Source organism: Coregonus lavaretus (genome assembly GCF_964263955.1).
Source record: "Coregonus lavaretus genome assembly, chromosome: 25".
NCBI lineage: Eukaryota > Metazoa > Chordata > Actinopteri > Salmoniformes > Salmonidae > Coregonus > Coregonus lavaretus.
This window is the reverse complement of record NC_140012.1, coordinates 23,508,771-23,532,779: the sequence shown is the minus strand read 5'-3', so window position 1 is coordinate 23,532,779 and position 24,009 is coordinate 23,508,771. Positions and strand designations below refer to the sequence as shown.

The 24,009-nt window shown below is 43.4% G+C and overlaps 1 protein-coding gene across 1 annotated transcript in view; it reads right to left on the bottom strand.

The window, feature by feature from the left end:
* LOC311100779 (protein shisa-9-like) overlaps positions 1-23,414 on the bottom strand; it is a gene marked incomplete at both ends in the record, with an annotated part of 38,652 nt that extends 15,238 nt beyond the window's left edge. Inside the window, 3 exons of the mRNA XM_084141741.1 lie at positions 10,690-10,808; positions 22,295-22,402; positions 22,786-23,414. Of these exons, the coding sequence (XP_083997867.1) occupies positions 10,690-10,808; positions 22,295-22,402; positions 22,786-23,414 (856 nt within the window). The remainder of the gene's footprint in view (positions 1-10,689; positions 10,809-22,294; positions 22,403-22,785) is intronic.
* Positions 23,415-24,009: the final 595 nt, after the last annotated feature.

Here is a 24,009-nt window from a genome sequence, read left to right as displayed (position 1 = left end):
AAGCAAAGTTTGAAGGACACAATTATTATTACCTTTCAGTCATACAACTTATCTTGTAGCGTCTTCCACACTTTAGAAATAGACTTGTCCCAGTCTGTAATCCCCACATGTTTCAAGCTGACCACCATAATTCCTTTCCCCCAAATTCTCTAAGGCATCCTGCTACAATGACTACCGCCCTGGGCCGACCCCAGGTGGTAAGAGTAGGCAACAATACCTCCGCCACGCTGACCCTCAACAAGGGCCCCCCCCCAGGGGTGTGTGCTTAGCCCCCTCCTGTACTCCCTGTCCACCCACTACCGTGTGGCCACGCACGACTCCAACTCCATCATCAAGTTTGCTGACGACATGGCGGTGGTAGCGATAAGACAGCCTACAAGGAGGTGGTCAGAGACCTGGAAGTGTGGTGCCAGGACAACAACCTCTCCCTCAATGTCAGCAAGACGAAGGAGCTGATCGTAGACAGGAAACAGGGGCGGGTGCACACCCCCATCCACATCGACGGGGCCGTAGAGGAGAGGGTCAAGATCACTGAGGACTTAACATGGTCCTCTCACACCAGCACAGTTGTGAAGAAGGCACGGCAGTGCCTCTTCTCCCTCAGCAGGATGAAACTATTTGGCATGGACCCTCAGATCCTTAGGAACCTTTACAGTTGCACCATCATGAGCATCCTGACTGGTCGTATCACCGTCTGGTATGGCAACTGCACCGGCCTCGTCCTGAAGGCCCTACAGAGGGTGGTGCAGCCGGCCCAGCGCATCACTGGGGTTGAGCTCCCAGCCATCCAGGACGTCAGGCGGTGTCTGAGAAAGGCCCGAAAAATTGCCAAAGACTCCAGCCACCTGAGACATGAACTGTTCTCCATGCTCCCGTCCGTCAATATTAGGAAGGTGTTCCTAATGTTTGGTATACTCAGTGTATATTACCATAACTATTTTCTATATTCCTGCTACCAGTCACTTTCAGCCCTGTTTACATGTATAACCGCCTATCACGCCTACACTGACACTCTTGCACACACACACTCACACTAACACACACACACACTCACACTAACACCCACACACTCACACTAACACCCACACACTTACACTTGCACACCCACACTCACCACCACATACTCACCCACCCACCACGTATGCTGCAGCCATACTGTTTACTATTATTATTTATCATAATACCATTCACTTTGTCCTAATCCCGCCTACATGTATGTACTGTATACCTCAAATACTCCAGTATCCCTGCACAATGTACATTTGGTACTGGCACTGACCCTGTATATAGCTTCCTCTCATTTCTTATTTCTCGTGTAATTATTATATATATTTTTTAAATGTGTTATACTATTTTGATATTGAATACTGCACTGTTGGGTAGGGCTTGCAAGTTAAAATATACGTTTTCTTTTAAACCACCTAATTTTTTGATGTAAATGGCATGTTATAGAAGGGTCCACACAAATTTTTTGTGATTTCACGTTTTAGAGAAACTTACCCCAAACAACAAGTCACTTCCTCATCCTCATTGTGTAGTATTGGGGCCATGAACAAAATCTCCAAAAAGGTCCTTTTAGAAATGGCAAAGCGCTCAGTATAGTGATGCAGGTCTTTAGATGTTGTACACATTAAGTTGTGTAATTCCAAACTTTATCCACAATGTTATATTCCCTTTAGTGCGACAAAAAAGGTGTCTGGACCATTCTATAACATGCCATTTACATCAAAAATAGAGATTTGGTTGTAAACGATAAAACTTATCCTTTAAGTGTTTCACTGTACTTGTGCATGTGACAAATAAAAATGTTAAAATCTGACCATGTAAGTGAGGGTTTCCCAACCCTGTTCCTGGAGAGCTACCCTCCTGTAGGTTTTCGCTCCAACCCCAGGTGTTACTAACCTGATTCATCTTATCAACATGCTAATTATTAGAATCAGGTGTGCTAGATTAGGATTGGAGCAAAAACCTACAGGACGGTAGCTCTCCAGGAACAGGGTTGGGCAGTCCTGATGTAAGTGGACTCCAAACCGAAAACCACTATCACATCACTTCCACCATTATTTCCTGTTTCAATGCCGTGTGTGTCTGTCTTGAGTCTGGTATTAAAAGTGTGAATGTTTCTGTCTCCTACTAGTAGTTCTACATCCTCTAACCGGGAGTACTGGGACAGTTGTACCTATATTTTAAACCGGCACCTCTTTCGAGGCCATCACCAGTTGGTGGTGCTCTTTTTCACTGATGATGATAAAGGAGACACTAATGAGGTGGTCTATTCCGCTATTTTCTGTTCTGCTCATGTTAAGACCCTTAGAGGGTACAGGCTTGACTCAGCTTCAAAACACTGTGGAACCAAGACTGTGTGTGTGCGTGCGTCCGTGAACTATATGTGTGTAGGCCTACTGTCACGCCCTGGCTCTGGGGACTCTTATATGTTGAGCCAGGGTGTGTAGGGCCTATGTTTTGTGTTCTATGTTCAGTTTCTAGTTCATGTGTTTTCTATGTTGGCCGGGGTGGTTCCCAATCAGAGGCAACGTGAATCAGCTGTTGCTTGTTGTCTCTGATTGGGAACCATACTTAGGCAGCCTTTTGTGCACTTGTCATTTGTGGGATCTTGTTCCGTGTAGGTTTGTGTGTTTATGACCGAGCACTTCACGTTTCGTTTAGTTGTTTTTGTTGTTTGCATCGTGTTGCTAAGTACACATTAAAAAGATGTACGCATATCACGCTGCGCCTTGGTCCATCTCTTATAACGATCGTGACACCTACATCAAATGAGTGGCGTGTGATCTAACAAAGGAGAAGCTGGGAGATTGGGAGTTGGAGTTGTGCCGCGCATATTAATTAAAATTCTCCATTAAATTATGACCAAGTAGGACCTTCGGCGTGGTGACCCACTGAAGAAAGAACAAGAGGGCAGGAGCGGCCCATTATGGTTATGTAATGTAATGTCTTTCCAGGCTGGTCCGGCTGGGTGGTGTACTGTACACTGCAGACCAGGCCGTCTATGATAGATATGTAGATATGTGTCCTTAGCTGTCTGTTCCACTTGGCCCTGGACTACTCTCTCTGTCTGAACAGCAGAGGGTTGTTGAGACATGATGCAGTAATTTGAGGGACAGAGGGAACAGAGTTATGCAGCAGTGAAGCAGCAGTACCATTACAAGTATAATTAAAGAAAAGGACTAGGGTGGACTGTGTCTTAGGCTAGGTTGAAGAGTGATATTGCCACTATGGTGCATCTGTAAGAATGCAGGAATGATGGTTGAAGACAAGGTTTCCAGTTCTCGTTATTTATTCACTAACTAAAAGGGCACAGCAAAAGGACACAGGAGCACATGGGGGGCAGGTTGGAGATTTGATGGCTTGTAAGGACGGAAGGTACGTTTGTGACAAGTTATGATAGCAGGTTGTGGTCTGAAGGGAATACAAAGAGGCGATAGATACAACACATTATAATACAAGACAAAGTGCCATAACTAAGGAGAAATATAAAAGTATAACGAACATGCTAACCAAACAAAGGACATTACCAATATCTATGGAACTCAGGATATATAAGACAAAGGAAGTATTCTAAGGAAAGTATAGCATCATAAACTGACTGGCAATAAACATACAGGCTAGAAAGTTAGCGTTAGCATTATACAATTCTCTATACACATAAAAGGCACTTACTTTAGTGTCTGGTACGCACAACAAAGGAAATCGAATAAGGACTTGGGCCGCCCAATGCCACTACAAACACTGAACAAACACTGAGATAAAACTAGCTGCTTATATAGGTGAGGAAAGGAGAGGAATGGTGATTATCAGAGTGAGTTCAGGTGTGGTGAGTTGGCAGGGTGTCCAAAGGGTAATTAAGGAATTGGTGAGATGGCATGGATATTACATGGTTATTACACAAGAGGCCCAGAGGTGTGTTTGTGCGTCATTCTGAACACACTTACCCATAGTACAACCTGCTCCCAATACCCAGCTATTGTGTGTGTTCATGGCCGTGAAACACTAAGAGACGGCTGAGACGAGCAAGCACGTGTGTGTGTGTGTGTTTGCAATGTTACATTAAAGAGTATTTTGCGCCTTAGGGAGGGTGATAAAGAGGAGAGTGCATAACGGGACGTCTGATGTCTGTAAGACACGAGAGTGTGTGTGGCTGGCTCTAATGCGTCTCTGTACTGCTTTGAGAGCAGTGTGGTCTTACATTGGCCAGTTGAGCTTTACTAGTGTGGCAGGCATAGCGACACACACACACATAAACCTTGCTACCCCCTATTACCGCCCTGTATATAGAACCCTGCTACACCCTATCACCCCTCTGTGCTTGAAGACTCACACTTGATCAGTCCCGGTGAGAGACTGGTTTCTATATATTTAACTGGAGTGCTCCCCTGCAGGGATAACAAGCTGTATGTCTTTTTTGGAGCCTTGAGATGGAGGTTATCAGCGAATATGACTATACTCAGTGGTGGAAAAAGTATATATATTTTTTACCCCCTTATTTCATGGTATCCAAATGGTAGTTACAGTCTTGTCCCATCGCTACAACTCCCGTACGGACACGGGAGAGGCGAAGGTCGAGAGTCGTGCGTCCTCTGAAACACAACCCAACCTAGCCGCACTGCTTCTTGACACAGTGCCCGGTCAACCCGGAAGCCAGCCGCACCAATGTGCCGGAGGAAACACCTGGCGACTGAGTCAGGGTGCACTGCGCCCGGCCCGCCACAGGAGTCGCTAGTGCACAATGGGACAAGGACATCCCTGCCGGCCAAACCCTCCCCTACCCTGGACGGCGCTGGGCCAATTGTGCACCGCCCCATGGGTCTCCCGGTCGCGGCCGGCTGCGACAGAGCCTGGACTTGAACCAGGATCTGCTAGTGGCAATGCAGTGCCTTAGACCACTGCGCCACTCGGGAGGCACCCAATTGTCATACTTGAGTAAAAGTAAAGATACCTTAATAGAAAATGACTCAAGTAAAAGTGAAAGTCACCCAGTAAAATACTACTTGAGTAAAAGTTAATTTTACTTTTCAAATTCCTTATATTAAGCAAACCAGACGGCATTATTTTCTTGTTTTTTAAATTTACAGATAGCCAGGGGCACACTCCAACACTCAGACATAATTTACAAACAAAGCATTTGTGTTTAGTGAGTCCGCCAGATCAGAGGCAGTAGGGATGACCAGGGATGTTCTCTTGATAAGTGGGTGAATTGGACAATTTTCCTGTCCTGCTAATCATTCAAAATGTAACGAGTACTTTTGGGTGTCAGGGAAAATGTATGGAGTAAAAAGTACAAGATTTTCTTTAGGGATGTAGTGGAGTAAAAGTAAAAGTTGTCAAAAATATAAATAGTAAAAAACTAACAGTGAGGGAAAAAAGTATTTGATCCCCTGCTGATTTTGTACATTTGTCCACTGACAAAGAAATGATCAGTCTATAATTTTAATGGTAGGTTTATTTGAACAGTGAGAGACAGAATAACAACAAACAAATCCAGAAAAACGCACGTCAAAAATTTTATAAATTGATTTGCATTTTAATGAGGGAAATAAGTATTTGACCCCCTCTCAATCAGAAAGATTTCTGGCTCCCAGGTGTCTTTTATACAGGTAACGGGCTGAGATTAGGAGCACACTCTTAAAGGGAGTGCTCCTAATCTCATTTTGTTACCTGTATAAAAGACACCTGTCCACAGAAGCAATCAATCAATCAGATTCCAAACTCTCCACCATGGCCAAGACCAAAGAGCTCTCCAAGGATGTCAGGGACAAGATTGTAGACCTACACAAGGCTGGAATGGGCTACAAGACCATCGCCAAGCAGCTTGGTGAGAAGATGACAACAGTTGGTGCGATTATTTGCAAATGGAAGAAACACAAAAGACTGTCAATCTCCCTCGGCCTGGGGCTCCATGCAAGATCTCACCTCGTGGAGTTGCAATGATCATGAGAACAGTGAGGAATCAGCCCAGAACTACACGGGAGGATCTTGTCAATGATCTCAAGGCAGCTGGGACCATAGTCACCAAGAAAACAATTGGTAACACACTACGCCGTGAAGGACTGAAATCCTGCAGCGCCCGCAAGGTCCCCCTGCTCAAGAAAGCACATATACATGCCCGTCTGAAGTTTGCCAATGAACATCTGAATGATTCAGAGGAGAACTGGGTGAAAGTGTTGTGGTCAGATGAGACCAAAATCGAGCTCTTTGGCATCAACTCAACTCGCCGTGTTTGGAGGAGGAGGAATGCTGCCTATGACCCCAAGAACACCATCCCCACCGTCAAACATGGAGGTGGAAACATTATGCTTTGGGGGTGTTTTTCTGCTAAGGGGACAGGACAACTTCACCGCATCAAAGGGACAATGGACGGGGCCATGTACCGTCAAATCTTGGGTGAGAACCTCCTTCCCTCAACCAGGGCATTGAAAATGGGTCGTGGATGGATATTCCAGCATGACAATGACCCAAAACACGGCCAAGGCAACAAAGGAGTGGCTCAAGAAGAAGCACATTAAGGTCCTGGAGTGGCCTAGACAGTCTCTAGACCTTAATCCCATAGAAAATCTGTGGAAGGAGCTGAAGGTTCGAGTTGCCAAACGCCAGCCTCGAAACCTTAATGACTTGGAGAAGATCTGCAAAGAGGAGTGGGATAAAATCCCTCCTGAGATGTGTGCAAACCTGGTGGCCAACTACAAGAAACGTCTGACCTCTGTGATTGCCAACAAGGGTTTTGCCACCAAGTACTAAGTCATGTTTTGCAGAGGGGTCAAATACTTATTTCCCTCATTAAAATGCAAATCAATTTATAACATTTTTGACATGCGTTTTTCTGGAATTTTTGTTGTTATTCTGTCTCTCACTGTTCAAATAAACCTACCATTACAATTATAGACTGATCATTTCTTTGTCAGTGGGCAAACGTACAAAATCAGCAGGGGATCAAATACTTTTTTCCCTCACTGTAAGTAGTGCTTTAAAGTATTTCTACTTAAGTACTTTACACCACTGACGATACTAAGAAATGGAAGGAAGGTAAATGTAGGTGAAAAATATGTGTTGCAGAGAGAGAGAAAGAGACAAAGAGAAAGATGGATGGAAGAGAGAGGGAAAGAGCTATTGAGTGAGAGAGGAAGTGAGAGGTGAGTGTTGTGAGTAATGCTTATCCCTTGGTAGTTTCCTGTTGGATAACTAGGTCATTGGAAGTTTTGTCCTTTTCTTCTGTGGCCTCTCTTAACAATCCTTTTCTTACGTTAACCAACTTTCTAATGTTTTTTAATGTTGTCTTTGGACTGAGAGTGGTTCATAAGCATACACAAAGGAATCATAAGCTGCTCTACACGTCAATTAAAAAATATTTTGGGCCAAACTTAAGCATTTGCACCAGGTGCAAAGTTTACACCTGTTGACACAAGTTTTTTAAGATAATTAAATATTGAGGGGCAGACCAAAAAGGCAAAATAAAGGTTAAGAGGAAGTATAATAAGCTTTGTTTTCGGGTTTTATCCCCTATTGAAAAAGCTGGTGCAAACTTTACACCCAGAGCAAAATGCTTAGTTAATCTGACTCTTTGGTCAGTGAGCAGGTGGCATTACCTTTCCCAAAGCATCTCTTTCTTTTATCAAAGCATCTCTTTCCCTCCCCACTGGAAAAGCCAATACTGTTTTGAACAAATGTGCTATAATGTCCCACTCAACTAAGTGAGAAACAGAAAGGGATGACCCTTAACAGTCAATTGAGAGGACAGAGGTTATTCAAACCACAGCGTTTTAACAACATCACCTTCAGAGCCAGACCTTTTAAATTCGCCTGACAACTGTGCCAATCCCACAATCTGAGACAGAGTGAGATTAGAGCAGTGACAGAACTATAAACCAGAAGCACTGCTGTGTCAAACTGAAATCCTTTAGAAAGAAGAAAAGAGGAGTAAAAAGAGGGATTGGTGAGCCTAGCGGAGTCTACGGTTCTCACCATAAATCCTACATCACTGATGGCCCAAATCCTCAAGACTGGAGGAGCGCTGTGCCGTGTGTGTGTGTAATCCACAAAGCTGCATTTGCGCAGATGATCCAAGTCCAATCTCTAGTGCTACAGCCAAGGCCTCCATCAACACACAGTAATACAGATCCTTGATGTGTGTATGTGTTTGTGTGTGTGTTTTGAGTGGGGATCACAGAGAAGACTGTGGATGGTCTGAGATCCACATTTTTTTATTTGTTGAGTGTGAGCAGACCAGTGTGTGTGATGTGTGTGTGTTCTCTCTAACCTAGTTCTATGGATGCACAGTCAGCTGGAGGGGTGTGGGAAGAGTTAGGGGGCCTCTTAGATCAAACACTCCCTACCACCCCTCTCTTTCACACACCCCTCTCTCTCTCTCTCTCTCTCTCTCTCTCACTCTCTCTCTCTCTCTCTCTCTCTCTCTCTCTCTCTCTCTCTCTCTCTCTCTCTCTCTCTCTCTCTCGCTCGCACGCGCACACACACACACACACACACATCTGTATGTATAGAATTGGCACATGTCCCTTGTGGATGGATGTGCAGGTGGGCTGGCTGGTTCAAGTTGCATGGTGATTGCTGCTGGTTTCGTTATTGATGTTTACCATGTATACCGTACACGTGGCCTATTTACTGATGATGGTGCTGTCCCTGGTTTTCTTCTCTTTCCCCTAGTTCCTTATCTCCTTGATGTGTGTAGTATCTGTTGTTCCTACTATCAGACAAGGAACTTTCCAAATTGATGTCTCACTGATGTTATCAACTACTAAGGCATGCTTTGTGTTAACTTGACGCCACTATCAGCACAGTGTACACACCATTGAATTAGAATGAGTCATTATTATTCTATGGTAGCTACACACATACATGCATATTGTGATGTATACACAGCTGGAAACTAGTGAAGTATGTACAAATTCATGTAATTTCTCATGTGGTACATGAACAGACACATGTCATATACATAGAGAATAATTTCATGATCCTATAATAAGATGGACTGAGTCGTGCTCCGCTCTGAATTCCTCGAATAAGTCATAATGTGTTTGGGTGCAGGGTTATACAGTGCCATGCAAAAGTATTCATCCCCCTTGACTTTTTTCCAATTTTGTTGCATTACAACCTGTAATTTAAATGGATTTTTATTTGGATTTCATATAATGGACATACCCAAAATAGTCAAAATTGGTGAAGTGAAATTAAAAAAATTACTTGTTTCAAAAAATGTGAAAGAATAAATAACGGAAAACTGGTGCGTGCATATGTATTCACCCCCTTTGCTATGAATCCCCTAAATAAGATCTGGTGCAACCAATTACCTTCAGAAGTCACATAATTAGTTATGTGTGCAATCTAAGTGTCACATGATCTGTCACATGATCTCAGTATTAATACACCTGTTCTGAAAGGCCCCAGAGTCTGCAACATCACTAAGCAAGGGGCACCACAAAGCAAACGGCACCATGAAGACCAAGGAGCTCTCCAAACAGGTCAGGGACAAAGTTGTGGAGAAGTACAATTCAGGATTGGGTTATAAAAAAATATCAGAAACTTTGAACATCTCATGGAGCACCATTAAATCCATTATAAAAAAATTGAAAGAATATGGCACCACAACAAACCTGCCAAGAGAGGGCCGCCCACCAAAACTCACGGACCAGGCAAGGAGAGCATTAATCAGAGAGGCAACAAAGAGACCAAAGATAACCCTGAAGGAGCTGTAGAGCTCCACAGCGGAGATTGGACTATCTGTCCATAGGACCACTTTAAGCCGTACACTCCACAGATCTGGCCTTTACGGAAGAGTGGCCAGAAAAAAGCCATTGCTTGAAGAAAAAAATAAGCAAACACATTTGGTGTTCGCCAAACGGCATGTGGGAGACTCCCCAAACATATGGAAGAAGGTACTCTGGTCAGATGAGACTAAAATTGAGCTATTTGGCCATCAAGGAAAACGCTATGTCTGGCGCAAACCCAACACCTCTCATCACCCTGAGAACACCATCCCCACAGTGAAGGATGGTGGTGGCAGCATCATGCTGTGGGGATGTTTTTCATCGGGAGGGACTGGGAAACTGGTCAGAATTGAAGGAATGATTGATGGCGCTAAATACAGGGAAATTCTTGAGGGAAACCTGTTTCAGTCTTCCAGAGATTTGAGACTGGGACGGAGGTTCACCTTCCAGCAGGACAATGACCCTAAGCATACATTTAATTGTCTTGGAATGGCCTAGTCAAAGCCCAGACCTCAATCCAATTGAGAATCTGTGGTATGACTTAAAGGGGGGTGGATACTTTTGCAAGCCACTGTAAGTGCACCATAAATCATCATCCTGTAACCACACACTAATGAGTCAGCTAGGTATTACTCAGCACTGAAACTGCAGTGTTTGGCTGCTTTAGTGACGCAAGAGAAGAGAAGGGGCTGTTGGGTAAAGTTTTCCCATCAAGCAAAAGTACAGTAAGAGAAACCAAGCCCGTCCTCCAATGAGAGAGAGGGGCCTCTGGGAAAAACAACAATGGCAGAACGAGCTCTTGCTGTTTTTGTTTTCCGCAGAGCAACAAAGAGAAGCCCTCAACTTCCTCTCCCTGTCTTCTTTGATGAGTTTTGTGAGAGATATTGGAAATGTGTTAGCGTGTGTGTGTGCCTGTGCCTGTGCGTGTGTGTGTGTGCTGAGTAGCTGTGCTTACCGCTGCGGCTGCGTAGCATCCTAGCTGAGATGCCGTTGATTCCGATAGGGGGGTTGGTGATTGTGCTGTCCACTGAGCTCACCTCTCCTCTGGGCTGCTTCAGAAGCTCTGTTAGGGTCCTGTGAATGGACAGACACACATATTACAGTTAGACTTCAGTAATTTAGAATGACTCTCTACTTGTGTGGTGATTGTATAGGAACAGTCTGAGTGGGGATTGAACCAGCTGATCCTGTGGTTATAGGCAATCGACCCGAGCCCTAACCCTAAACTCCTGGGCCAATAACTCCCCATATTGCCCCATAGCTGGCCACTGTGTGTGACTGTAGGCTTAGTGAAAGCCAAAAATAAGAACAGCAACACTGCAGGGGAACATGGGAGAAAGTGATAGGAGCCAGAGAATTGGGCTGAGCGTGTGTGAACATAATCTGGAGAGAGAGAGAGACAGGAAGAGAGAGACGGGGAGAGAGGGAGAGAGAGGGGGGGGGAGAGAGACGGAGACAGAGAGAGAGAGTGTAACACTGAAAATTGGCCATTTTAATTGCGTGTAATCTTATCAGACACACAGGGTCACACTCAAAAATACCCCAAAACACACTGTCACGTCATTGAGCTGTGTGTAAGGGAACACACTGCTGTACTGAAAGACATCATCTCTCTGTGTGTGTGTGTGTCCCAGGGACCCAGACACCAGGAATGGCTCTCCTCTCCTCTCTTCTCCTGGGAGGGCTTTCCTGAACAGATTGACCTTCCCCTGGGCTGTGGTTCACTGTACAGTACATTATGTGCCAGGAATGTGTATAAATGTGGGAAGGGTACTAGGGTGTAAATTGCCCTCCAAAGCTGGACAGAGCAGAACTCCATAGGGATGAGCTGAGGGAGATGTGACAATGTGGCATGTGTCATATGGGGAGAGATTAATAGAATGAAAAACTCTCTTGCTCTACAAACTCTGTTGCTATACAAAACAGACTTCGCACGCGCACACACAAAAACTCCCAAACCCCTTTTTTCTAATGACAAACAGCCTAAACTAATCCCCCTCCCCAATGCTCTCATTCATCACTTTAGACAAACATGTTTTCTCTCTTTTAGTTTGCTGAATTGACAGAGTTGACAGCTCTCCCTTGATCAATTATTCACACACTGGTGCCTCTATTCCACTAACTAAGCTCAGTGTATCGCCCCGCTGCCGAATAGTGCTCCTCCACCCTGCACAGTGGGACTGCGACCACACGGTAAGAGAACCAGCCAGAGGGGAACCCCTGTGTTAGAGCTGCCAAAAAGTGAGCCCTGGGCCATTGGCACTGCTGAGTGTGACAGTGTGTAGGTGTGATATGTGTGTGGGACTGCCAAATTGTGCCCCTAAGGGGAGTGCTGTGGTGGCATGCTGAGAGGGAAGCAGTGTTGATGTCAGACATGATAGCTCGCTGTTTTCAGACGGAACAAGTGTCTCGTCTACAGGGACTCCTTCCCAGTGGTGGAAAAAGTACCCAATTGTCATACTAAAATATACTTAAGTATTGAAAGTAAAAGTATAAATTATTTATAATTCCCTATATTAGGCAAACCAGACGGCACCATTTTCTTGTTTTTTAATTTACGGATAGCCAGGGGCACACTCCAACACTCAGACATAATTTACAAATGAAGCATTTGTGTTTAGTGAGTCTGCCAGATCAGAGGCAGTAGGGATGACCAGGGATGTTCTCTTGATAAGTGTGTGAATTTGACAATTTGACTGTCCTGCTAGCCATTCAAAATGTAACAAGTATTTTTGGGTGTCAGAGAAAATGTATGGAGTAAAACGTACATTATTTTCTTTAGGAATGTAGTGAAGTAAAAGGAAAAGTAGTCAAAAATATAAATAGTAAAGTACAGATAGCCTAGTATTTTTACTTAAGTACTTTACACCACTGCTCCTTCCTCAACTTCCACTCGTACTGTACAGTACAGTGTGTACGTGTCTTTTCTCTGTCTCTTATACCACCTCAGAGCCTCTCTCTCTCTATTTTCTCTCTCTCTCGCTCTCTATTTTCTCTCTTTCTGTCTCTATTTTTGCTCTCTCTCTCTTTCTCTCTTCTCTCTCTCTCTCTCTCTCTCTCTCTCTCTCTCTCTCTCTCTCTCTCTCTCTCCTCTCTCTCTCTCTCTCTCTCTCTCTCTCTCTCTCTCTCTCTCTCTCTCTCTCTCTCTCACTCTCTCTCACTCTCTCTCTTAGTGTAGCGACCAGGTGTAGGGACTGTCTAGCTAACTACTTGTTGGGGGAAAATGGCAGTGTGGGAAAACAATAAATCATCATGCAGGGGGCGGATTGTAGTGACCCCAGAGCTATGCTGCTGGGGCTGGTGCGGGCTGGACTAACACTGGAGCATACATATTGTAAACTGGTTGCCTGGCTACCCAGAATATTTGCTCCGGCTAAACACTACGCCCATGGAAGTTAGTTTCTTCTCCGCAATGAGTCTAGCTCTGAGTGGATCCCTGACCCTTCACCGAATGTGAACCGATGGGTTGGGCCAGAGCCAGAACACACGTGGGTAAAGCAGCAGTTTGAAAATGTGTCAATGGATTTGATACTGATTGGCTAGAGACGATCCAATCGCTGATTATTTGTTTTGTACAACATCCCTCGTGCCCCTTGTCACGACAAACGACTTCAATGATGGCAGTCTCAGACTAAAGTATGTAGTGAAAGACAGAGCAGCAGAAGAATTTAGTGTGATTCTAGGCTAGTAAACTGGTGAATCGCTTGGGGGACTTTGCAGAGGTTTAGGGAGTCAGGGGGGTTCTGTGTACAGTGGATGAAGAGAGGGGCTTGGTTTTAACTTTTTAGTTCCGGTAAAATTAAGAAAAGATTGTGCTCAAATGATGTAACTACTGGGCCAATAAAGGTATTTTTTTTCAATACAAAAATCTCTCTCTCTCGCCCCTCTTTCAAGCCACCTATATCTCTAAATATTCCATTCTCTCTTTCTCTCTCAACCTCTCTAATGTCATGTCAGTCTCTGAATCTATCTCTTTCACTCTCTTTTACTTACTTTCTCTTTATAAACCTACGTTACTGTCTCTCCCTCTCTACCTCAAGTTGTCTCTTACTGACTAGCTGAGACTGCCTAGGGCTTGGTTCTCTCTTCTTTTGGCTCGCTACTAAACAACTTGCTGATTTGGACTTTTAATCTACAACAAAACTGCTTCTATCTCTGGGCATTTAGTGCATTTATAGAGGCTAAGTTGAACTTTCATCTCAGGCTCAATCTATGTAGAAGTTTTACCCTAAATGTACACTACTAGCCTAATGTGTGTTTGATGTAAATTAGGATTAAATTATAATTAAATTACTACGCCAAGGTAGATGCAGGCCATCAGTACGGGATATAAAAAACCTGTTAATAAATTGAAACAAGGGATGTTAATCATTACTGCCCACTCATTTGGGACGCATCCTACAATGTGTAAACAACACTGAGTTTGTGTATCAAATCAATACAGTATCTTTAATGTCATGAAGGTGAGAAACAAAACATAGGCCATAATCCATCTTTCCACTTGTATCCCAGTAACTTCATGATAACATCTCAAGAGTCATTCAGTTATTAAAGACATGACCGTCTTGCTGTCAATGAGCAACAATAGGCTTATGTCTCATCTTTCTCCTGGAGAGCAGGGAAGGTCACAGCATTGAGCATCACTGAGCCCAGCCTACATACAGTACAGTCTCTGTATACGTGCCAAATGGCACCCTATTCCCTATATAGTGCATTACTTTTGATCAGACCCCGTGGTCAAAAGTAGTGCCCTATATAGGGAATAGGGTGCCATTTGGGACGTAGCCTCTGTATCTATAGCCTCTTATATCTGACTTCCTACGTCAGAGCTTTCGTGATATCAACATCGCTAATCCTTTGTGGTGAAAGCGCATCATATTGAATTACAAGGAGAGTGAGACGCACGTCTCCTAATGCTGTGTAACAATCAATTATCCCTCCTCCCATATCAGGAAGGAAGATAGCTAATTAGCAACACTCAGTCGTAGTCTTCGTCACTCACCACCACTTCTTCCAACCCAGCACAGTCCCCACTCTAATGATTAGGGAATCTACCCCTGTGAACTAATGTACTAGCATATCATAAATAGGACTGGTGAAGTTGTGTCACACATGCAGCTAACAAAAATATATGGAAATGTCTGCTTTACCCAAACCTTAATACTGCATACATAATAATATGCCATTTAGCAGACGCTTTTATCCAAAGCGACTTACAGTCATGCGTGCATACATTTCAGTGTATGGGTGGTCCCGGGGATCGAACCCACTACCCTGGCGTTACAAGTGCCGTGCTCTACCAGCTGAGCTACAGAGGACAACATGGAAGAGGCAAGTAGAAGTGGGAGAAAGTAAGGAACTTATCTGTCGGCCCTGCATTAAAGAACAAAATTGGTTAAAGAAAATTGTGATAAATAAAAAAGTATACCATTTTCATTTAAGGACCAAAAGATTGACAACTGTGCCATATAGATTGCAAAATAGTTGGGAAGAGATTTTTGATATACCGATTCCATGACACATGGTTTATGAACTGATACACAAAATGACGCCGGATTCAAGAGTTTTTCTATTTAAATTATTATACAAAATTCTTGCAACTAATAGAATGTTATATATGTGGGGGATACAACCATCCCAGCTCTGCAGATTTTGCTGCGAAGAGACAGAATAATTCGATAATTTGTTTTGGTACTGTCCATATGTAGCTTTATTTTGGTCACAGGTTCAGGAATGGCTGAAGAATTGGAACATTTACCTAACTCTGCAAATAGCACTGCTGGGTGATTTGAAAAGTCATAGTCGATTGATCAATAATATAATAATACTCTTAGCAAAAATGTTTATCTTTAATTTACAATCTTTAGAAACTATGAGAATAGAAAGGTTAAGAACTTCTGTGAAACATCACAGCACAGTTGAAAAATATATGGCAAATAGAAATCAAAACTGAATGGTGTTCAGAGATAGATGGGAGGGGTTGAGTGGAGCTGGGTGGAAAAAACAACAACAAGATAACTCATGTAAAATATCAGTGTCCGTAAAATGTATATACAGTTGAAGTCGGAAGTTTACATACACTTAGGTTGGAGTCATTAAAACTCGTTTTTCAACCACTCCACAAATTTCTTATTAACAAACTATAGTTATGGCAAGTCGGTTAGGACATCTACTTTGTGTATGACACAAGTAATTTTTCCAACAATTGTTTACAGTGTCACGCCCTGGCCTATATAACTCTAGCTAGTTTTGTCAGGGTGTGAATAATCTATGTTTGTATTTCTATGTTTGGCCGGGTGTGGTTCCAAATCAGAGGCAGCTGTCGCTCGTTGTCTCTGATTGGGGATCATACTTAGGCAGCCAGTTTTCCTGCCTGTGTTGTGGGTTTTTGTTTGTGTTCGGTTAGTGTGGCTTGTTAGTGTTAGCCTTCCGACGTCACGTTTCGTTGTTTTTGTATGTTTATTCAGTTCAATAAACATGGATGCATTTCACGCTGCGTCTTGGTCCGTCCCGTCTATGAACGATCGTGACAGACAGACAGATTATTTCACTTATAATTCCCTGTATCACAATTCCAGTGGGTCAGAAGTTTACATACACTAAGTTTACTGTGCCTTTAAACAGCTTGGAAAATTCCAGAAAATGATGTAATGGCTTTAGAAGCTTCTGATAGGCTAATTGACATCATTTGAGTCTATTGGAGGTGTACCTGTGGATGTATTTCAAGGCCTACCTTCAAACTTGCTTGACATCATGGGAAAATGAAAAGAAATCAGCCAAGACCTCAGAAAAATTATTGTAGACCTCCACAAGTCTGGTTCATCCTTGGGAGCAATTTCCAAACGCCTGAAGGTACCACGTTCATCTGTACAAACAATAGTACGCAAGTATAAACACCATGGGACCACGCAGCCGTCATACCGCTCAGGAAGCAGATGTGTTCTGTCTCCTAGAGATGAACGTACTTTGGTGCGAAAAGTGCAAATCAATCCTAGAACAACAGCAAAGGACCTTGTGAAGATGCTGGAGGAAACAGGTACAAAAGTAACTATATCCACTTTAAAATGAGTCCTATATCGACATAACCTGAAAGGCCGCTCAGCAAGGAAGAAGCCACTGCTCCAAAACCGCCATAAAAAAGCCAGACTATGGTTTGCAACTGCACATTGGGACAAAGATCATACTTTTTGGAGAAATGTCCTCTGGTCTGATGAAACAAAAATATAACTGTTTGGCCATAATGACCATCGTTATGTTTGGAGGAAAAAGGGAGTGGCTTGCAAGCCAAAGAACACCATCCCAACCGTGAAGCACGGGGGTGGCAGCATCATGCTGAGGGGGTGCTTTGCTGCAGGAGGGACTGGTGCACTACACAAAATAGATGCCATCATGAGGAAGGAAAATTATGTGGATATATTGAAGCAGCATCTCAAGACATCAGTCAGGCAGTTAAAGTTTGGTCGCAAATGGGTCTTCCAAATGGACAATGACCCCAAGCATACTTCCAAAGTTGTGGCAAAATGGCTTAAGGACAACAAAGTCAAGGTATTAGAGTGGCCATCACAAAGCAATGACCTCAATCCTATAGAAAATGTGTGTGCAGAACTGAAAAGGCATGTGCGAGTAAGGAGGCCTACAAACCTGACTCAGTTACACCAGCTCTGTCAGGAGGAATGACCCAAAATTCACCCAACTTATTGTGGGAAGCTTGTGGAAGGCTACCTGAAACGTTTGACCCAAGTTAAACAATTTAAAGGCAATGCTAACAAATACTAATTTAGTGTATGTAATCTTCTGACCCATTGGGAATGTGATGAAAGAAATATAAGCTGAAATAAATCATTCTCTCTACTATTATTCTGACATTTCACATTCTTAAAATAAAGTGGTGATCCTAACTGATCTAAAACAATGAATTTTTACTAGGATTAAATGTCAGGAATTGTGAAAAACTGAGTTTAAATATATTTGGCTAAGGTGTATGTAAACTTCCAACTTCAACTGTAGGTTCAGAACTTTTGTGAAACAGCACAGTTGGAAAATATATGGCAAATAGATATCAAAACTGGATGGTCTTCAGAGATGGGAGGGGTTGAGGGTAGCTGAAGGATGGGACTAAAAACAAACAATAGATAACTATTTTTTAAATATACTGTGTCCGTAAAACGTATATAGTATGTATAAGCTGGAAGTAGAAGCCTAAGTGTTGTTGTCCATTAGTTTACTCCAACTAGGGGAGGGGTGGGAGGTTTAGGGGAAAATAATAAAGGAAAATATATTTAAAAAATATATACATATATTTTATATACAGTACCAGTCAAAAGTTTGGACACACCTACTCATTCAAGGGTTATTCTTAATTTTTACTATCTTTTACATTGTAGAATAATAGTGAAGACATCAAAACTATGAAATAACACATATGTATTCATGTAGTAACCAAAAAAGTGTTAAACAAATGAAAATATATTTTATATTTGCGATTCTTCAAATAGCCACCCTTTGCCTTGATGACAGCTTTGCACACTCTTGGCATTCTCTCAACCAGCTTCATGCGGTAGTCACCTGGAATACATTTCAATTAACAGGTGTCCCTTCTTAAAAGTTAATTTGTGGAATTTCTTTCCTTGTTGTTTGAGCCAATCAGTTGTGTTGTGACAAGGTAGGGGTGGTATACAGAAGATAGCCCTATTTGGTAAAAGACCAAGTCCATATTATGGCAAGAACAGCTCAAATAAGCAAAGAGAAACGACAGTCCATCATTACTTTAAGACATGAAGGTCAGTCAATCCGGAAAATGTCAAGAACGGAATCGGTGTGAATAACGTCATTTGGATTGTTGAAATTGGCTTGCTTGTTATGGTGAGCACAGAGTAATGAGAGAACCATGGACAGGAAGGAGATTACAGTAAACAAATGAGGCCTTGATGAGTTGTGATGGAGTGTGTGTGTGTGTTTGTGTGTGTGAGTATGTGGTGTGAGTATGTGTGTGTTTATGGATGTGTGTCACCTCAGCTCTGACCTTTTCCCAAAACAATGCTTAACCTGTCTGTCCATGTCAGCCCCCAATGCTTTGTGATGTCACTATCACTCTGCCTCTCTCTCCCTTTCGCTCTCTACATCGCAGCCTTTCTCCGTTTCTCTTTCCCGCTCCATCTTTCTCCCTCTCTCCCTTTCTCCATCTCCATCTTTCTATCTCTTACCCTCCCTTCATCTCTTTATCTCCCTCTACATTTTTCTTTCCCACTAGCGGTCTCTTAATTTCTCTCTCTCCATCCCTCTTTCAACAATGCAGTTAAATCTCACTCAGAATCCCCTGTCAATTTGGATTATGGTTACAGCGCTCACATACACCCAGTGGCACTCTACAGCCATATGGGAACATGCACACCCATTCAGAGAAACATTGGGAACACCAATAACCAATTCTAAATTGACTCCTATCCCTCATCTCTATGTGCTTCGTTTAAAAATAATAGATTGGTTTTAGCATTTGTAATATGATATTGGGCACGCTGCCCAATGCTACTACCTAATGGTACGCAGATCTAAACAAGTGCTCAGAAGGTAGAGGCTAGGGTTCCATATGGAATTGATCATTAAAAACATTCAGTGGCATAAAACATGCAGTGGCATCCAGGCAGAGCCACACAGGAAACAGTCTTTAAACATCACAAGCACCTAACCTGTCCTCTATGGACAGCCAAACACAGGATACGTGGTCACTATATGCTATAACTAGCTGCAGGTCTAGGCAAAGATGATTAATTAATACTACCTCAACACTCTTTCTTGCCTCACAACAGAGTCCCCTGATGTTGGTTTCCCTCAGAATGTGATATCTAGCTTGGCCTTACATCCAATTCTGCTCCATGTTGTGGTATTCAGAAAAAAGGGTAACATGAGAATTCAACCCTTGGAGCTGAGTCAATGAGCAGTGACCCTCATGTGTGTCTGTCCAGGGGGGAGAGGGGGAGGCAAAGGGGGAGGTAGAGGTCAGGGGAACGTAAATGTCACTAAGTATCCATCACAGGTGGACTAGGATGGATGGATAGATGGATGGAGAGGGGTGTATAAAATCAGAGAGCCCTCATAGCAAACATAAACCAGCCCTGAAGGAAAGCTGAATGATAGAGGGATAGAAGGATAGAGGAAGGAGGAGAGGAGGGGTGTGCTGCATTCTATAAGTGCCCAGCTGTCTGTCTGTCTGCGTCTTCCTTTGGGTTGCTCGCAGTGCAAACATGTTTTTCACGTGGTGGCAGGTTTAAGATGACTCATCTTTTAACATTTTACTACAGTGGGCTAAATCAGGGTCACACAGAGTGTTTCTTGGTAGTCTTAAACAAATCTATGTTGAAACAACACCTCACACATATGGTTATGAGCTTAAAACAAAGAAGACACCTGTACCATGTCAGATATAGAGTTTAAATGTATTACATTTTGTCACGCCCTGGCTCTGGGGACTCTGTTATGTTGAGCCAGGGTGTGTAGAGTCTATGTTATGTGTTTCTATGTTGGCCGGGGTGGTTCTCAATCAGAGGCAACGTGAATCAGCTGTTGCTTGTTGTCTCTGATTGGGAACCATACTTAGGTAGTCGTTTGGCATTTGTGTGGTGTGGTATCTTGTTCCGTGTTGGTTTGTGTATGTACCCAAGGACTTCACGTATCGTTTTGTTGTTTTTGTTCGTGTGGTGAATAATAATAAAATATGTTCACATTCCACGCTGCGCATTGGCCCGTTTCTTCAAATAACGATCGTGACACATTTTGAGTTTGCATCCCAATATTATACTTTATATACTGTACATCACAGAAGACTGAAATATATATTTTTAAAAGTTTGACACACACACACTTAGATCAGATCAATGGACCACCCCACCAGTCCTCTCTCTTCCCCATGTTAATTATCACCCTTGGTGGTGTATAGTGGATACTGTTAGCCATGCTATCATGCCTGAGGCCCGTGTCCTCTGAATGTTGTGATCTGAACCATGCACTACCACAACCTAAATGTCAGTATCATCATTCTTGTTGTTAATTGAACTATACATCACTATACAGTATGTGAGGCATGATGCCTTTTGGGAAGAAAGTCATTGTTGTTTGATTTAAGTCCCTTCCAGTTGATGTCTTCCATTATATTTGGCATGTGTCACCTGGGGGCGGGTAGAGTGGCACATTCTGCCCTTTGTGAACCAAGAATTGGAGCAGTGTGTGATGGACCATACACTGCTAACTGCTGTGAGGTTTTAGAGGGGGATTGAGAGGAGTAATGAACTAACACCTGCCCTGGTAGAAGCTGACTAGCAGATTCTCCATGCTGGTCTAATAAGCACCCTATAGAGCAGCACTGCAGGGTGCGCGTTGTCGAAAGAGGGAGAGCGATGGACAAAATGGTCTGTGTAGAAATTAGTTGGCCTCTACAGCATGAACACAGCTAGACCAGCCAGGAGTAATAACTGGGCAGCAGAGGAGTAGCGACAGTATTCCAGTAATCTGAGAGAACTTTATTTAATCTGTGCGAGTCTGGCCAGGACAGTTAATCTGTTAATGAGTGTTAATCAGCCGAGGAGTGAATATTACATCCTGGGAATATTTATCCAAACTGAAGACGTAGACGGCCTCGTACGAGAGCCGCTGTTCACTCCCTGTGGGATAACTATATATTTATTTATTAAATGTATTTGAATAACTTCTTTTTATGACAGGGGTATCATTGAGGTCATTAGAAGATTTCCATATCTCAATATTGGCTAGGTGGAGTTATATGAAACCATGGTGGAGTTATTAACTACTGGCTAATATAGACATTACTGTAAAAGAGGCAACATTAGTCAGTAGTCGAGAGAAGGGAGCGATAGAGTGGGCGTGGAGGAGAGAGTGAGAGAGGGAAAAGGACAAAGGGAGGGAAAGCGTGAAAGGGAGAGAGAGCAAGAAAGGGAAGAAAGGGGGGAAAGAACAACACAAAGAAAGGGAGTTTGAAAGGGAGAGAAGACGCGAGAGAGAGAGAAAGATTCTGATTGGGTGAAATCTCTTCTCCCCTGCAGCCCTGCCTCCGTTGATTACCTCAAAAACCCAAGGGCCCCCGGAAGACAGGAGGAGAGAAAGGTGTAAGACAAAAGAAAGAGAGATAAAGTGGAGGAAAGACAACAGGATTAAAGGAGGGAGAGTTGAGCCCATGTAGCGTAAGAGTTTTTCAGTAATGATGTCCTAGGGGTTCTGCTCCTACACTGAACCAGATATTTAACCTGACTGACGCTGGCTAAAACGCTGTACAGGGAGATGAAGGCTGAACGAGAAGTCATGTGGTGTACATACTGTAGCTATTGGGGAACATGAAACATTATTTGGAATACTTGAAACTTATCCTCAATGTTTTGTTTTGATAAGTATATGCAGAATTTTTGACTTGTACTGTAAACAGATTTTGCTTGATATCTATAGATCTATACTGTACCCCGGGACCACCCATACATAAAAATGTATGCACGCATGACTGTAAGTCGCTTTGGATAAAAGCGTCTGCTAAATGGCATATTATATTATTATATTACCTCTGGCCATATTGTGATCTCCTTCCTCTCTTTGTCTCTTTTCCTTTGTACCTTTCTTCTCCTCGCTCTCTCTCTCTCCCTCTCACTTTCTGGAGCAGGTCATATTCCCTATAGATTTTTGGTAAACACAACATAACCCTGGAGTTACCTTCAATATTCAACATGACAGTGTATGAATGTAATTACAATACTGGCTAAAGTGATCAGGTAGCTTCCTGAACAAGTTTTTGAAATGTAGATGAAATACACAAAACATATCAGCGGGTATGAAAAAATGTGTTTCCCCTGACAACACAACACACATTTCTTTAAAGGTTGCCAAAAGATAATGATGTAGTGGAATTTGCCTGATTCATTTGATGGTTGCAGCAACACGCACACACACACACACACACACACACACACACACACACACACACACACACACACACACACATACACTTGCGCACACACACACACATACACACACACACACACACTCTCACCCTCACCTGGAGTTGCTGAGGTCGTTCTGCGCCCCTGCCGATCCCCTGCTCTTCTCCAGGCCCAGCTTGGTGAAGATGCCCACCAGCACCATGATGGCCACCACCCCACAGATGATGTAGACAATCATATGGGTGCGGTCCCTCTCCTGGTCGCCGTGGCCCTCGGTCACCGTGGTGATAGGCTTGCCCGTGTTGGCCCAGATGGGCGTGTCGTAGTTTGAGCAGATGTTCTGGTCGAGGCGCTGCCCCCTGAACTGGCAGCAGAAGCGGTAGAAGCAGGTGCCACAGCAGTACAGGAAAACACCCATATTGCAGTTGAAAGGCGGGTCCCACTGGCCCATCACATCGTAGTAACCTTGGCAACGGGTGCCTTTGGTAGGGATGGCGTCCTCATCATCCGCGATGTCGCCGCTGGGCGTCGACACGCCGCCGAACTCTGTGGTTACTAGCATGGTGATGGGCTCCATCGTGGTGGAGGTCATCGGACCTGTATGATTGGCTGTCTGGGTTTGGACAGTGTCCGGGTCAGTGGTGGTGGAGCCAGTGAGGTCCTGGGCCAGGCTGGGCCCCGTCAGGAGGAAGGAGAGGAAGAGGAGGAGGCAGGACAGGGGGCACGCTGCCATGGTACACCCCATCCTCATCCTCAGCGCTAAGCTGAGGCTTTAGAACCGTCCTCTATGCTGGGTCAGACCAGAGGTCAAAGTCTCAGAGCAAGGCTTGTAGTCAGAGACAGACCAACAAGTTTGGGGAGAAACAACAAAGAAAAATTAAGTATGTGGTTCCTGTCTCTCAAACAAACTAATCCTATTTGACATTCCATAGTTTTTCAACAGAATTGATTTGTATTGAATTGTTCACCCACATAGTGTAATCAATCACATATGCGACTTATGAATAATAGGAACAAACAGAGAGCGTTTGAGGATTTTACATTTTTGTTGGTACAAGCATGCCGGTTACTCAAAACAGTGCAAAATAGCTAAAATATCTGATGCTCTGGACTAAAATCCTCTGAACCATCGTAGTAGGTTTGTCTTACCTTTGTCCTTTGAAATTGTCTTTAGAGAAAGCAGCAGTTTCAATATACCAGGGTATATTACATTAACAATTATCTACAACTTTACTCAGCATTTTCCTCTATAGGGTACAGGAGTTTGTATTTTTCCTTATGTTTTTTCCATTCTCCAAGTAGTTTTGTAGCAGCTTTGTCCACCACAGGCGACCTCTCCT